The sequence below is a fragment of the Ascidia mentula genome, chromosome 2 (assembly GCF_947561715.1).
Source record: "Ascidia mentula chromosome 2, kaAscMent1.1, whole genome shotgun sequence".
NCBI classification, from domain to species: domain Eukaryota; kingdom Metazoa; phylum Chordata; class Ascidiacea; order Phlebobranchia; family Ascidiidae; genus Ascidia; species Ascidia mentula.
Genome location: NC_138567.1, coordinates 7328641 through 7346356, shown reverse-complemented (window position 1 = coordinate 7346356; position 17716 = coordinate 7328641). Strand labels below are relative to the sequence as shown.

General features: G+C 40.2%; 1 protein-coding gene across 1 annotated transcript; it reads right to left on the bottom strand.

The window, feature by feature from the left end:
* Positions 1-269: 269 nt before the first annotated feature.
* LOC145888730 (uncharacterized) lies at positions 270-16408 on the bottom strand. Its single transcript, XM_082979554.1, has 19 exons — positions 16065-16408; positions 15887-15983; positions 15771-15825; positions 14109-14153; positions 13678-13766; positions 13151-13286; positions 12911-13044; positions 12387-12565; positions 12211-12314; positions 11631-12100; positions 11453-11539; positions 10603-11155; positions 10216-10366; positions 9763-9817; positions 9237-9395; positions 9026-9127; positions 8526-8732; positions 5848-7809; positions 270-1513 (listed from the first exon to the last, which is right to left on the bottom strand). The coding sequence occupies exons 1-19, from the start codon at positions 16228-16230 to the stop codon at positions 466-468; spliced, it is 5799 nt and encodes a 1932-aa protein (XP_082835680.1). The 5' UTR covers positions 16231-16408; the 3' UTR covers positions 270-465.
* Between the last annotated feature and the right edge of the window lie 1308 nt (positions 16409-17716).

The window sequence follows — 17716 nt, the reverse complement described above, 5'->3', positions numbered from 1 at the left end:
TCATAAACCCCAATTTACGAAAAAAATATTAGGCATTTTACAACACACGCAAAATCGCAAAAGCAGGTTACACCCTTGTTATGTAGAGAACAAACGCGCTTTGTGACGTAACAACCCGGGATAAACACCCAGATTTCCCAAAAATTTGAAGGCCACCGCAACTACTCTAACGTCATGAAAAGGTGATCTCATATCTCCGGTTTTAGTTCTACTTCAAATCCCACCCACAAGCTACAGACAGAGCTTTTTTTATAACTTACGTTTTGTATTTTGAGATGGTTTACGCAAGAACGCAGAACAAAATTGTCTACAAAAATTGCTGCGAAAAATATCGGTTCCGCGAATCACAAGATGAGTCGGGTGATGTATAGACAGTAAACATTTGTTTTTGAGCAGTCGAGGGGAGAAATTTCCGTCAGAAAAACGACGTGACAAAAAATCAGGTCTTGCACAAAACATTTACAATCATGAGAGAGAATTGCGGGAACGCCTGTAATCAATGCCGTCTTCCTCGAAAGACGAACTGTCGTAATTCCCCGGGCTGTTGTGCCTTCGATGGTGCTTACGCCGCTTCTCCTGCTTATGCCGCCCATTTCGGTGTTTCTGTCTCGCCCTATCGTCTCTATGGTCGCTTTCGGATTCACTCCGCTCTCGGCGGTAACGTTTGCGTTCTCGTCTTTCACTAAGATCCCGGCTTGAATCGTGCGGCCTCTTCGACGAATTTCCACTGCGCCTCGATTCTCTCTTCTCCGCTTTTCTGTCGGATCGTGATCTCTTCCAGCTTCCCTGATACCTTTCATCTTCGTACTGCTCCTCATCTGAATACTCGTTCTTCAGAACGAACTTCCTCTTGGGATGAGGAGACATTTCTTCGCTCTCCTCTTTTGTCGTGTCTGCCAACTCCTCCAAGCTTTGTCGACGATTTTTGTGCTTTCTCTTCTTCTTCTTTTTCTTCTTTTTTGTAGCTTTCTTTGCCTCCAAACGCTCCACCTCGGAATCAGGATCGCTGAGTCCGGAAGGATGTGAAAGGTCGAGGACGTCGTCTTGGATGAAGTCTCCACTTTCACGGCGCGAGGATCGCATGGCAGTTACTTTAAAGGACTTCCCTTTCATCTCAAGGACAGATTGGTCATTTGGTTCTTTGTCATCGCGATCCTTCTCCGATTCCTTAGTGGGAAGCTCCTCCAAAGACACTTTTCTGGAGCGAGTTTCTTCGTCTCGTTTGGAGTTCCTCCGAAGAGTAATTACAACCCTCGCATCCATCACTTTGTCAGACTTTGCTGTCGAATCGGCATCCTCTGATGAGGGAGGTTCATTCTTCAACAGCTTTTTGTCTTCATCTTTTAGTTTATGAGATGGGGAGTTTTCCTCGGATGGAGTGAAAACAGCATCGGACGCCCCATCAGTAGGAGGTTTCCTCTTGATCTTAATCCTCCTTCCCTTGGTTACAGGCTTTGCTTCTTTTTCCTGCTCTTCTGCTTTGGGTTTCTGTTCCTCATCCGATTCTTCCCATCTAAAAGCAAACAAAATCAGTTGGTATCGGAAAGCATGTTTACATATTTAGTCGGCAGCGGATTAAATTGGCCGTAATTTAGACGAAACAAAACATTCCAATCCAACCCTCTTTTGCATTGTTTACATGCCAAACAATGATGGCGTTAGTGACTGAAAGTCCTCGACAAAAGTTTGCAACGCAAACAACACTTTTATCCTCCACAATGGGAAAAAAAGTATTTGAGATTAAACAAATCGTTAAGTTGACTCAAAATCGCCCAGTCTAATGTTTGACACTAAAATTGTTATTTCACTGTCAACAAGCCAACAGAAATAAAGGGGATAATCCAATTGCATCAATAACAGCAACATGACGACACAACATGCAGCGTAAACATGTTTCCCGAGCATTTACACAGTACCAAAAATATCCCGATGCTGTGCGCATTTTTAGCGGAAAACAACAACCGCAAAAAGATCAGATGACCTTTCATGGCGATGCGTTTTGCGCATATGATGATGCACTGCGGCGAAATACTGTCTCGTTTGGGAAATAACACAGCCAGGCGAGTACCATTGTTATTAAACAAGTCTTTAAATTGAATAACTACCGTACAATAATACTTGTTTAATGTACTTGTTTAGCCTAACATATAAACCACGCAAACACGCAGCTTTCTAACCGATACTTCTGTTGTTTTTGAAAAGGCCAACGATTTTCCTGTTTACAAATAGTTTTTTATTTGTGTAGGTAGTCACGTATACGATGGTGGAAACTAGTGATCAATTCCAATACAATTTGTTATCGAGTTCTATCGAATAAAATGTTATGATTGAAATTACGCCCGGTCATATGCTCATGCGTAAGTTGCCAGGTTACGAGATTTTTGTCATACGATAATTTTTCTCTCAATGTTCAACACGCAACAGAAAATCGACGCCCTGATTATTCCCAAGTGACTGCTTAATTCAAATACACAAGCTAAGAGCGGAAAGATTACGTCACTGAATAACGGTGTTGTTTAATTTCATTTTGCCACCCAGCATACCAATATAGATAATCTAGGTCAGTGGTTCTTAACCGATGGGAAATTATAGGGCTGTGGGTGGGTAATTAGTCGGCACCGAAATATACATAAGTCGTTGGAAAAGAAAAAAATATGTTCTGTATTCACTGTGTGTCGTACACGTATTGGCAATCATGCCAAGCGGTCGAAAAAGTTAAAAAAGTATTACAGGCATAATAGCGACTGTTCCAGACTCTAGGTAATTTTGGTTCGACCCAAGGACCTGTAGTATTGGAGGATAGGGCCTAGCCGATCTTATAACACCCAACACTCGTAAAGACACTTTATTGGAAAGCGTCGGCCCTGTATAATAACCTAACACACCCAAGGTGTGCCGTGATGTCGCTTTTAGACCTGTATGGGCGTAAAAAACACAGTCAGCCTGGAACCAACACCTGTCGCAATTCGCTTCATAGAAAATCGCGTTTTTAACCATTCAAAACGATAGAATCACAACATACTAAAGCAGATTGGCCACAACCTCCTGCATAGGCGAATGCGAGATAATGTATTTTTTTCTATGGGCCAATGGTCGTTCGGGTAAGTATTCCCTCGACACCTATTGATCTTTAATTGCGGTAACATTTACGTCGTTTGAATCGGTGATCTCGTTGCCCAGGGAAACGGCTGAACTTGCGCCTCTTTTTCGTAAGGCGGTGATAAATTTTGTTGTGCAAGCGGCAAATTTCGTTATGCAATCTGGTGCGAATTTGGGGTTGCCTACGCGGTGTTCGCCTCCAATTACGCACAAGATATACGCAATAAAATGCACAAATATCGTTAAAGCGTTAATTGGGATTAGGGCGACTGTTAAATCTAATAACGCGGGTGGTAATTTTTGTGTCACCGAACAAACCGTCACGTGAAAACAATTTAACATTTAACAGACAAAAAATCAAACGGTTGAACGAATTTGACGAATTCACCTAAAATCAATAACTGTGGTGTAAATTCTTCAACCAAAGCAACCTTTGCGGGTTGTTTCAAAGTGGTTCTTAACCGATGGGAAATTATAGGGCTGTGGGTGGGTAATTAGTCGGCACCGAAATATACAAAAGTCGTTTGAAAAGAAAAAATATGTTCTGTATTCACTGTGTGTCGTACACGTATTGGCAATCATGCCAAGCGGTCGAAAAAGTTAAAAAAGTATTACAGGCATAATAGCGACTGTTCCAGACTCTAGGTAATTTTGGTTCGACCCAAGGACCTGTAGTATTGGAGGATAGGGCCTAGCCGATCTTATAACACCCAACACTCGTAAAGACACTTTATTGGAAAGCGTCGGCCCTGTATAATAACCTAACACACCCAAGGTGTGCCGTGATGTCGCTTTTAGACCTGTATGGGCGTAAAAAACACAGTCAGCCTGGAACCAACACCTGTCGCAATTCGCTTCATAGAAAATCGCGTTTTTAACCATTCAAAACGATAGTATTACAACATACTGAAGCAGATTGGCCACAACCTCCTGCATAGGCGAATGCGAGATAATGTATTTTTTTCTATGGGCCAATGGTCGTTCGGGTAAGTATTCCCTCGACACCTATTGATCTTTAATTGCGGTAACATTTACGTCGTTTGAATCGGTGATCTTGTTGCCCAGGGAAACGGCTGAACTTGCGCCTCTTTTTCGTAAGGCGGTGATAAATTTTGTTGTGCAAGCGGCAAATTTCGTTATGCAATCTGGTGCGAATTTGGGGTTGCCTACGCGGTGTTCGCCTCCAATTACGCACAAGATATACGCAATAAAATGCACAAATATCGTTAAAGCGTTAATTGGGATTAGGGCGACTGTTAAATCTAATAACGCGGGTGGTAATTTTTGTGTCACCGAACAAACCGTCACGTGAAAACAATTTAACATTTAACAGACAAAAAATCAAACGGTTGAACGAATCTGACGAATTCACCTAAAATCAATAACTGTGGTGTAAATTCTTCAACCAAAGCAACCTTTGCGGGTTGTTTCAAAGTGGTTCTTAACCGATGGGAAATTATAGGGCTGTGGGTGGGTAATTAGTCGGCACCGAAATATACAAAAGTCGTTGGAAAAGAAAAAATATGTTCTGTATTCACTGTGTGTCGTACACGTATTGGCAATCATGCCAAGCGGTCGAAAAAGTTAAAAAAGTATTACAGGCATAATAGCGACTGTTCCAGACTCTAGGTAATTTTGGTTCGACCCAAGGACCTGTAGTATTGGAGGATAGGGCCTAGCCGATCTTATAACACCCAACACTCGTAAAGACACTTTATTGGAAAGCGTCGGCCCTGTATAATAACCTAACACACCCAAGGTGTGCCGTGATGTCGCTTTTAGACCTGTATGGGCGTAAAAAACACAGTCAGCCTGGAACCAACACCTGTCGCAATTCGCTTCATAGAAAATCGCGTTTTTAACCATTCAAAACGATAGTATTACAACAAACTAAAGCAGATTGGCCACAACCTCCTGCATAGGCGAATGCGAGATAATGTATTTTTTTCTATGGGCCAATGGTCGTTCGGGTAAGTATTCCCTCGACACCTATTGATCTTTAATTGCGGTAACATTTACGTCGTTTGAATCGGTGATCTCGTTGCCCAGGGAAACGGCTGAACTTGCGCCTCTTTTTCGTAAGGCGGTGATAAATTTTGTTGTGCAAGCGGCAAATTTCGTTATGCAATCTGGTGCGAATTTGGGGTTGCCTACGCGGTGTTCGCCTCCAATTACGCACAAGATATACGCAATAAAATGCACAAATATCGTTAAAGCGTTAATTGGGATTAGGGCGACTGTTAAATCTAATAACGCGGGTGGTAATTTTTGTGTCACCGAACAAACCGTCACGTGAAAACAATTTAACATTTAACAGACAAAAAATCAAACGGTTGAACGAATCTGACGAATTCACCTAAAATTAATAACTGTGGTGTAAATTCTTTAACCAAAGCAACCTTTGCGGGTTGTTTCAAAGTGGTTCTTAACCGGTGGGAAATGATAGGGTTGAAGGTGGGTAATTAATCGGCACCGAAATACACAAAAGTCGTTGGAAAAGGAATATATATGACTTTCTGTATTCACTGTGTGTCGTAAAGTTATTGGCAATTGGTCATGCCATGCGGTCGAAAAAGTTGAAAAAAGTATACCAAACATAGCGCAAATGCAATCGCGAAATTCCTAGTTAAAAAATTTACATACTAGTGGGGAATAAGGATTCCGTTTAAACTGAAAGTGAGTAATGAGGAACATAATAAAGAACCACTGTTTTAAAGGTCCATAGTCCACAACACAAATCTAACCTACCTTGATTTCGGAATCGTGATTTTAATGAGCTCGTCGCCAGTAGGTGGTGGTGCAGAGCCGTCATATTCGATCACTGGTTTCTTGCGATCCACCACCGTCTTTTTACCGCCCTCCTCCTTCTTATCATTAGCGCGCTCAGCACGTTTTCTCCGTTTCGACGATTCGGACGTCTTATGCCGTTTCTCGCCTTTGCGCTTGGACGATTTTTCCCGTTTGCTTTGAACGATAGACTCCGTTTTGTCGGTGGCGTTTTTGTCAACGCTTTTGTCGCCAGTTGAAGGTCTTTCAATATCGCTCGCTTCCCCACTTTCAGGTACGACGTCGGGAACTGAGGGAGGTGTTGCGGTCACCGTTTGTTCGTCGGTGACCTTTGCCATACTTTCCCTCGCCTCGGGAGACATCACACCAACAGGTACGTCATCGAGCGGTCTCCACATTGTTTTATCCATCGGTTTAGGTTCCAAGTCCACTGCATTTTCTTGTCTAGTTTCTGTGTTCGTGTTGATCGATTGCAATTCCTCCGATGTCGTGGTTGGCGGCTCAGACTCCTTTCTAACTTCTTTTTTCGTATCTTTTACGTTTGCAGCCACTGTGTTTTCGGGCAAAGGGCTTTTGTCCTCATTATTTCGCCTAATTTCCGACTGCTCCTTTGGTTCCATTTGCAATACAGGTTCGTTTCTTGGTGATGGAACGATCTCTTTTCGATCAATTGTTTTTGATAGTATAGATTTTTCCTTGGCATCTCTACGATCTTTTACCTTGATTTCGACCTTACGGCCTTCTTTCCTGCTTTGGGATTCGAGTTTGCTGGAGGAATGAGATTTCTTATGTTGTCGTTTTTCACTCGTCGATTTCTCCGACTTCCCATCCTCTCTGTACCGATCCGACCTTTTGGTGTCAGATCTCCTTTCATCCTTTTTAGGCTCCGGCTTTGACCTCCTCGAGCCGTCTTCGAATTTTGCATCTTTGGATTTTGTATCAGACTCTTTGTGAGCCCGCCCTTTGCTATCGGAACGATTGTTGTGGCCATCAGTTCGTCCCAAATGCTTTTCAGAGCGATTGCGCCGTGATGTTGACATCTTGCCCATCTTCACATTATCTCCTGCTCGTCGTGGAGCGGCCTTCTCGTCAGTCTTCTTCCTCATCACCTCCTCCACTGATGGAGATGGCCTTTCATCACGCACAGGAGTAGCATCACCTTCGATCAACGAGGATCCCTCATTCTCTTTCCTGCTCCTGGAATCATCCCGATATCCACCATCACGTTCACGTCTTCTTCGTTCATCAGTGTGTTTGCCTCCGGAATATCGATCCCGGCTGCCTTTTCCTCCATCTCTTTCCCTTCTTCCACTGCGACTGTCGTCGTATCTCCGCTTTGGTGAACGCCTGCGCTTCTCCTCGGGTACCTGACCTTCAGAGGACGCATCCGCCATTGCTCGCAACCGTGCTTGCACCCCGTCATAGTACTGCTCCTCGCGGAGGATGTTCGTCTGCAGCTCGTAAAGTTCGTTTGCGTTTAAACCACTTGGAGTGATGAGTTGATTTTGCCCTCCCCACTGTTCACGCACCGACGCCTCACTTCCAGGAGGTGGAAGGATTCGAGTTCCGGTGCCTGGCGGAGACGGGGACCGTGAGAAACGAGGTTGAATGAAGCGGTCGTACGGAGGAGGCGGCATGATACCACGCTCGTACCAGTCTCGTTCATAAGTCAGTCTGTAGTGCGCAAACAACGCTTGGTCCCGTTCGAAGTCAGCTTGCTCTTTGGTCGGCAATCCAGGGATCGCTGGACTTTGACTGGAGTTGATCACCGGTATTGCGGGATGAGGTTGACTTCCAAGGTCACGACGACTCGATCTGACGCCTGGAGGAGTTCGAGATCGCTCTCTGGCGCCGCGCCGCGGTGAGTGGCGTCGATCGCGTCTGTCTCTCGGCGTGGGCGTGAAGCTGCCGCGATTTCGTCTTCTAAGGAAAGGAAAACTTTTATTAGAAATCAAATATTATTTTGAGAACAGAGAGACTGGCCCAAACTGTTGAAAACATTGACATGTTTTATTTATTTAAAACGTTTCGGCAATAACTTATGCCACCACCACTTGAAAATGAATTTCTTGCCGAAACATTTTAAACATACAAAACATGACAATGTATTCAACAATAAGTCTCTTTATTCTTAAAATTATGAGTAAATTCGGTAATAGTCTTCCTTAAATTTTTTTTTTTTCTAGTTTAAAAAACAAGTTTCAGGAATTTTTATATCCTGTCAGGCTTTTTTGATAATATTCGCGAGTGTTTTTGCTACAGACCGGTCTTTATCTCACAAAGTGCTGAAACTATGCATAAGCAATAGAGCCAATAATGTTTCTATAATGAGCTACAGACAAGGCAACTGTTTCGACATAATAGGTCCGTTTTCCGGCTGTTTAGCTGGGAAGATCGTTGAAAGTTACACGATAGCTTCATTGATGAGACCTATTATGTCGAAACAGTGGCCTTAACTGCTACTCACTACTGAAATTATTTCGCTTGTTCGATCATACGAGATTTTTGTAACCAACGCTTACACAGCGCTCAACCAATTCACACAATAACTTCAGCCAATTATATTCGGGGTACCAATGCAGCCACGTTCCTCAGCAGACGTGTTGCAAAAAACTAATAAATACAAATAAACATCTCACTTGTCCTTGGACGTTGATCGTCTGCGATGACGCGAGTCATAACGTTTCGGTGTGACGCTCCTTCGTTTCCGTGATTTCGATTTGCTCTTGGCTGGCGACGACCACGACCTGGACCTGCGTCTTCCTCTTCCCTTTTTGGACTTCGCCTTTCGGCGTCTTCGTGGCGATGGAGACCGCGATAAACTGTCCGTGTAGGAGCTGCTCGACCTGGGGCGAGGGAATAGTGTGTGTGAGGTAATATAGCTTAAGTATGAAAAATAATGGTTCGAAAGGGCGAGCAGCACATGCAGACTTTTATCACGATTTCACTTGGGTGATTTTTGTTTTTATTTGTTTTATTTTCAACCCTTTTCGTGTATCTACTGGAAAGAAAAGTAAGTTATTAAAAATACGAAACCAACAAAAAACAAGGTATAAATATGTTTTTTTAGAGCACTTTTAGCGGACCAGTATTACAGCTATACACTGAATGCAACTGATCACACAATCACGCATTATACCAAGATGATCCAGTGTAGGAAGAATAGGAGGTTGAAGTTGACAAGTAACTTGATGAAGAGTAGGAAGAAGTGGATGAGTAACTTGCTGACCGAGAGCGGGATCTATAGTTTGAAATCAAATTACACATTCGGCCAAACTTAAACTACACGTATTGAGTTTAAGTCGGGAATAAACGAGATACAGACAGAAATGTATTTTCCGACCAATTACCTGCGCCTGTTTCGCCTTTTGTCCGTGGATCTCTTCTTCGACATCTTCTCGGCGAATTCATCGGACATTATGTCAAGCTTCGACTTGCGTGATCCGCGTTCTTGCCTTCTTCGTGGAGATCGTGAGAGCGATCGTCTTCTCCCTGGGCTGCGCGGCCGTCTGGGAGGCAAAACTCGTGAAGTGGCAGCGCTAATCAAATTTGACGCATATTTACACCGAAAATATTAACTTTCGTAATGTACTTTATTGGGTTGATCCGCAACTTTCTCTGAGAAACTTTAAAAATTCGGCGACTCATCTCAACCCAATTTGTAAGACTTCTGACGTCATATTTGAAATAGTCGAACAAGCGGGCGTTAGCGAATTGTGCACACATTAAAAGTTGTATTTTTTTAAGAAGTTTTGCAAAAAAACATTGTTGTTTTATTTACGCTAAGGTAAGACTTTTTTTAATGGTATATGCATCTTAACAAACTTTTAATGTGGGATAAAGACAATTAAAACAGAAAACCGCCATTAAACCAACCTGTGTGAAGAAATACTCCCAATTTTGTTTTCAGTTCCAGGTGGCAAAGGCAAACCTAAAAATTGACACATTTTCTCACTAAAGTTTTCAAACTACACAATATTTATAATATGATGTGTGTCGAAAGGTTTTTGATATGATATGTTTGGAATTGTAAAAGCCAGATTTTGGCATTGAGCAAATGTTTGTTGTGCTGCTATTAGTGAAAAACATCTCAAACCAACATAAAGTTCTAAACACAACACAATCGTCAAGAATTGCTTTTGATTATAACTTCTAAATACAAAATCATTGCTTAAACAGAATCAACAATAATTCAAGGCTGAATAACTTGGTCTTTGCCTTTATTTTTTCAAAACATGTAATTTTTGTTTAAATTTTTATGCAACGCACTTGAACTGGGACATCATGATACACAGTTTGGAAACCTCTGTCCTATTTAAATGTACTCACTTGGTGGTGGTACTGAGGTGATAGGTGGAATAGAGAATCCAGGAGGTGGAGGAAAGCCTGGAGGAGGTTGGGATGTTGGTGGTGGAATAAGGAGGTTGAATGGAAACGGTGGTGGTGGATGTTGAAAGATGTTCACACCAGATGTTGGGATCTATTAAGAAATAATTGCAGTTATTTTTTGAAATAGGAAATTTACAGCACTTAGGTGTAAAACAACATTTTGTTAACATTTAAATCTACACTGACATTCAATCAGTTCCAATCCAGTTGCCCGTATTTACCACCACAAAATTTTCTTCTTAAACGGTGCGATGGTTTTACTGCATCAAGTTTTCCCACGTAAATAAGAGTAAAAAATAGAAAATATCAATCAGCTCCAAAACTCACATTAGGTGGAGGAATACCGGACAACCCAGGAGGAAGAACAGGTGGAATAAGTGGAGGGGGAGGAACAGCAATATTGACGGTTCGGGGCTTTACCAAGCGCGGAGGTGGAACATTGATTGGGGGTTGTAATGCTGGTGAAACATTTGCTGATTGCCGCTTGCTGTCTGTCACCACTAACGTTGATAAGACAGAAGGAGCTGTGCCCAGCAACCCCAATCCCTCAGAATTTGGAGGATTAACTTGCACTGGAGCATCAATATTTGCAAGCGACACAACTGCTTTCACCGTGGATGGCTCAGCGAGACCTTTATCATGTGGTATTGAGGCTTGATCCATCGGCTTTGATTGGGTCAAGGTAGTTGTGACTTCGAAAGTAGATGCTGGAGGTTGCTGGTTTTCAATCTGTGTTGCATTTGTGGAGGAAGGCTCGTCTGAAACTGATGGTTCTTCTAGCAAGACAGGTGCTGGGCTAGCTGACTTTGCAGGGTGGGACTGGTTAAGAGGGTGAATGCCTGTGAGTGCTGACTGTCCAGATGATGGTACTTCAGCTTTCCTGTAATAAAAAGGCATTTATTTGGTCTATATTTCATTTGTATAGTGCATTAATGGGACAATGATTATCACATAGAAATGATACTGTGTCTAATAAGTGTGATACAAAGAAAATCTGGATTAAATTAAACAAAGTTTTTCGACAAGCTGTCGATCGTGCACCGTATCTCATACTTTACAGTATTCCTATCAACAGCAAAAAAAACTATTACGACTACAGAGCTGTCTGTCATGAATTAAACTATTGATAGAAGTACAAAATTTAATAATTAATGTATTAGTGTTAAAAGTAACTCACATCGTGTTTTCGATTAAGGGTCGAACAACTTTAGCGGTGGGTGGTGAAATTCCGGGTGGAAGTGGTTCAATCGGTAAAACTTTTGGTCTGAAACAATCAATTAACCATCACATTACTGTGTCATTAAACCACTTGTTAGCAATTAATAAGCAATTACAGTTCATTGTGAAAGGCTTACTTTTCTTCTCCAGTATCAGGAGTTGAGTTGAATGTATAGCTGTCACTCCGCGGTGTCTGGCTTGGCAAGGATTGTGCATCTACCGGTGTTGATTGGTCCTTGGGCTCTGGCATTTGGGGCGTTGTTTCCACTTTGTCTACACTGTTGTCATTTGAGGTTTCGCTCGGCGCAAATTTGATCCGAATGGGCTGATTTGGATCATGGGGTGAGGAGCCTCCACCAATCTGTTGCTTGGCAACGGTATAGGGTCTGCTGACAATTTGTTCTGACTTTGCTTTGACAACATATGCTCCTAAGTGACTGGGCAAGCGGTTATCTGCACGAGATTGTGGTGGGCCATATGACACCTTGGTTGGTGGAGCGGCAACTGGTTTTGCTTTAGGCATGTCAGATGGTGCCGGTCGGGGCCAAACCGGAGCATTTGACTTTTTCTTTGCTATGCCAGTGTCATTCTTGAACTTGTTGACCGCCTGAAGCAAAATATTTACTGTTAGTGATGAACACAAAATGCCTGCGCTGCAGTGCCCAGAATACATCAGCATTACTTTAATGTGAATTTTTTCCCTTAATCTATACAAACCTGGCGAAGAAATTTATTGGCAATTAGGGAGTCAGGAGAAATATTTTCCTTGTGGCAAGTTGGACACTGATGGGTTTCAGAATCAAGCAGTGCATTTCTAATGCCTGAAACATCACAAGACAATTTAATTAATATCGGGTAAAACTGGTGGAAAAATATGATGATATTACACTTACAGTCATCACAGTAGCTATTTCCACAACATGGTATCACAACAGCATCAACAAGAAGGTCTTTGCACAGAAGACAGATAAGCTCATCAGGAATTGGTTCATCTTCCTCCTCCTCTTCCACTGGTTTGCTTATTTCAGGAACAAATGGAGGACGCTCTTTTTTCCCAATGTCATATCCTTTTCTGTTGTGAAAATATCAATTCAAAAATTTAACTTTGACTCCTAGTATTAAGCATGTGGATGTAAACTACAACTGGAAATTATAACCAGACAATTGCTGCCCCTTCAGTAATAATAATGCACACAAGAAGCAATTATTGAAAACAGGATCTGTCAGTAAATTCAGGAATATATATTTTGTCATTTGGGCATTGTTTATTTTTTCCAATTTGAAGTTTTTTTATGGACTGAACGTTACTTCAAACATAGGGACTGAACGTTTCTTCAAAAACATGTATAACAGTATTATATTTCAAAACAACATCAAACCATTACAGCTACTGTCAAAAATCTTGTTTATTGCTTACTTGTCCATGACAGGCACGACATAACGGCCATCAGATGTAAGCATGGCACCTTTTGCTTCCTTACTAACTTCAACCATGTGACTGCGTGGTATGCCTGTAGCCAGTCTAACTGTTTTTATTTTATCCATCTCTCCCTTTAAAAACATATTTTTAAATTACATTAGCTAAAGGGGAAATTTAAACAGGCTAATTTGCATTACTATGAAGCAAAGCTATGAACATCACAGCTATAATTTTTACCTTTGGAAGAGGGCAATGCATCGAGTAATGGCCATGTTGATTACAGCGGTAGCAACGGACATAGCTAGGTGTGGCAGTGGTTGAAGGTGTTGATGCATTGTATTTATATGTACCATACTTTGGTGGGCGGTAAAAGCTGTGAAAAAAGGCCAATTAAGAAAATGCATCAATTTTTGCAATTGATAGACATGGTTTTCACTATTTATGATTTGTCTTAGCAAAAGATAGCAATTGTCTAAAAGTTGTAAATACAGTAGAACTCGGCTTATCCTGAAATTCACCTAATTCATATTTAGTTTAAGGTACAAATGATACAAAAGTAATTTCTTTCCCAACGAAAAGTTGCTGAAAATCTGAAATAATTAATTAGGATTTTCCTGTTTCATCCTTGTATTCATCATATTTCAGTCACTTTTTTATTCATAACTAACTAACTAAATAACCAACATAATGTGGGCCTTTTTGGCAGCATCACTCCAGTTAAATTCGAAACAATATTGGCTAAGGTAATATAATATTTGTCATACTTGGAAGGGTCATATTCATTGGTTGATTGAAGTATTGCAGCCTTGATTTTGTCATCTTCAGAGGCATTCGCTTCTGCCAGGTTGCTTGCCTGCATGTAACCAACATCTCTCTTATAACAACACAACTAAACACCGTGAAAAAACTGTTGCTTATTCTCAGGACCAGAATGTCAGGGTTATGGGTTAAAACCTTACTGGAAGCCTTAAGTTGGTGTTTTGCTCTGCCAAGATTTGCTTGCTAATTTACCCAACCAATCAAAAACTATTAACACTTATGATGGTAATAATCTTTGATCATACTTTTTTCAAACAATTACTGATCAAGTTGGGGCAATATTGAAACTCTTTGGACATACCGACTCACATACCTTTTAAAACAATCACAAAAAATCATAATGGAAATAGCTAATATTGCAATCATGTATATTTACCTTGGTAAGTTCATCAAAAGTCAGTTTTGGTTGAGGATCAGGTTCCTTAATTTAAAAGAAGACTAGTGTTGTAGAATGCAAAAATACAAGTAACAGCACATTCACAATAAAAAGCAGCAATACAATAGCATAACACATCTTGCTCAAGGTACAAATCAAGTTAAACTTCTTGGTGAGGGTACAAGTCATCTTCTTCAACTTGACAGCATAACAATTATTTTACCATTAAAAACTGTATCATACTCCCTTAACTGAACTTAGACATCAGCATGTTAACATTGCTAATAAGAACATGTGTGTTTGTTTCTTACATAAGATTTTTGTATGTAAAACTTTTACAGAAACCCCAAACCTAAAAAGACAACTATTGATGTTTGGGAGGCTTTGTTACAAATATGTTTAAATCATACAATCACTTTTTAGCATTTGCCCGTAAACTTTGCTGCAGCATTTTATAAAAATGACCATGATCGATTTTAAAAGCTTTGGAGACATTCTTTAAGTAGGGGTTGAGAATACTCCGATTGTGCCATGTAACCACCGGAACTGATATGTTGAACAAAAAGTTAACATCAAGGGACTGTATATCTCAAGAGAATACCAAGCTGAGCCTATTGGGTGAATATTTTTAATTATAAATAGGACATGAAAGAATACTTATTCTTTAACTGGGATTATGGGTTAATGGCATTAGACATACAGACCAGAATGAATCTATATGGTTAAGCCAATATTATATCACTTCCTAGCTACATTTCGGATAAAGACTGGCCAAATTTTGTATCGCAAGTTACATAACAATGTATACTCTTAGTATTGTAATCACATATCTTTATAGACATTCATTGACCTTTCCGAACTAGGTTAAGGGTTCCATTAAATTATAACACTGGCATAAAATAATCAGCCCCAAAGCAGGTTTACAACCAACCCATTAAAAAATTTTTAAATTACATCCAAAAACAATTTTATGTGTTAAGTGTAGTAGTCTGGGCATTTAGTAATGCACACTTTTTTGCCCAACAATAGTTTATTCCATTCATCAGTCTTTTGAAAAAATCAACTACGATGCATAAAATAAGTAGCACAAGTAAAACAAAATATCATTTTTAACACTTATCGCCGCACCCGCAATATTAACCGTGTGCCACCGCCCTGAATATGGCACAAAATATCACAATGTCATTTGAGCATTCCAGTAAGGAATCAAGTCCCGAATATTGGATCATTCAGATTCCTCACCCACACACAGTATGGGAGATTACTGCTTTCCATGTAGAAATAGTGGTGTTTATATATACATATATCACCGCAACATCGCTTGTACAAAGTATACACCAACCACAAAACAAGAAAAACATTGACACAGATTTAGAACATTTTCTATAAAACACAGAGCTTGTAGTATAGCAATACCTTAGTGGTATGCGTGCATTTTCAAACACCAACAAAAAATAACTGTTCACAGAAATAGAAGAGTTAACAAGAGGATAGATTGCATTAAAACATGCTTTACATTACTTTCGAAAATTGCTAACTGCAATTGATTTTTGAACATTCATACACAGTACACTTATAAAACAAAACTCTGCAATGTGTTGGATATGTCGCTTAAAAACAATGCATTAATTCACAAAATATGTATAAAGGGTTTGTACATACTTGAACAACCTTTGTAGTTGAAGAAGTTGAAGACAAACTGCTTTCATTTCTTTTCCTATCATAAGAAATGAATTACAGCATCATGTATTTTAGAGTTTACACAATAAACTACTTACACAATGTAGACTTTTGAGTCCCGCACAGGACCAAGAGGAATCCTTCTAACCAGCACAGCTGTGTTTTTAGGAATCAACGTGGATTCATCTTTGTATACTGTAAATTATCACAAATGTTAACACCCAAACAATAAGAAACAAAACCTAAATCATTCAAGAGCAATTTTGCATTACTTACCATTTAATGTTTGTGCGTTTGTAATGTGAAGATCCAATTCAGTGCTTTTTAATTTTTGCTTCTCCATGATGGCACGTTTCAAATCAAGAAGCGAAATGCTCATGCCATCGAAAGTAATGTTTTTGTATTCATTACTGCTGGAGAATTTGTAGTGTATGGCAGACATCTTTTCGTCGCGGGAGTAACTTCGAACAAAAGACTTTAAAAAGCAAAGTCAACTTCAAATAACTCCAAGAGACTAAGTCGTATGAATGAGAAAACAGCTACACACTTTTTCTTCTTCACCTACTTCCCCATTTCCGAAATAACACAACTTTTCGAATTATTTTCCCAGGCATGGAAATCCTCTTCGTCACGTGACTTGAACTGAATTATTTAGTCTCGTAGCAGCCACAATTGCGCAATGTTACGTCACAGTTTCTTTTTTTGATTCTGCCGAAATCAAAACGATTTTTGCAGTGGAAAAGGTTGTCTGTGTTCACGATGCATATGAATTCCGAAGGATTTCAATCTATCAAGTGCTTGGTGAAGTCTCGGAGGTTTGTAAAAGCATCGTCGCTGTTCCACACAATTTTTGCTCTACTCATCTCTTCAATGGTCTCAATGTCGGCTATCTTTTTCATCCAAAGGGGTTGTTTTCGACATGTCGTCTGGACTAAAACAGTTGAAAGTTCCATACGAAGATGCAACACGGCATACGAATGCTTGCTTTTAACACATGTGTCGCACTTGTTCATGCAGTTTCTATTGCGTCCAAAAATACTTGTCAGAACTTTTGTTTGTTTTCAAAAACCTCGACTAGCCAGTGAAACGAGGCAGGTTAAAATACTATTTAAGCAAGTGGCGCATTGGTGTTTTGCTCTGCATGTATTTCTGTACATAGTTTTCTGGTCCCAAATAGTGTGTAACTTGTTGGGATTTATTCACAACTGTGACTCGACAGAAGCTGCAAATGTCACTGCACACATCTAAGGACTTTGTATCCGCAGTAACCAAAGATACTGGTGGGAAAATTTACAATTCGATTCAGAAGCCCTGCAGTTAACTACAATCGAAGAAAGGTCTTCAGCGCGACCAGCCATGGTGGAGTGCCACAAGCCATTATTTAAAAAATATATGTGCTGCTCTTCAAAAACGTTTGTAACCACTCGCCAAAATGCATGTGAGATATTGTTTTGATGTTTCTGGTGTTTTTTTTCTTATTTAAAGTACAATTTTTCACTGAATTTCAATTTTTGATATTTATGCTATTAACATGTTGCTGAAGTGGGAACAAAGCCATTCTAAAACAAAAAAAATTATCCACGTTATTTTCGTTCGCCCGATGGCGCTAATGCACAACAAGTATATAAATGCTGGTTGCTCTCTTTGTATTATTGTTGCGCGTCGCCTTGTTTGGCTTGCCAACACGTTATGAGCTCTAGCTTTTGCACGTCACTTGTAGGCCGAATTGGCATTCAAACAAACTTACCTTTACGTCATTAAAAATCTTTTCGTCTTTACACATTTCAAACAAATTAAATTGAACAGGATTTAAGGAGTGTCATGCTTAACGGTGCATTACAATATTAATGAAAATCGGAAGTATTACAATGTTATAAAAATAAGAAGCTGCAAAAATGTCTCCCAAACTAAACAAATCTTTTAGCGAC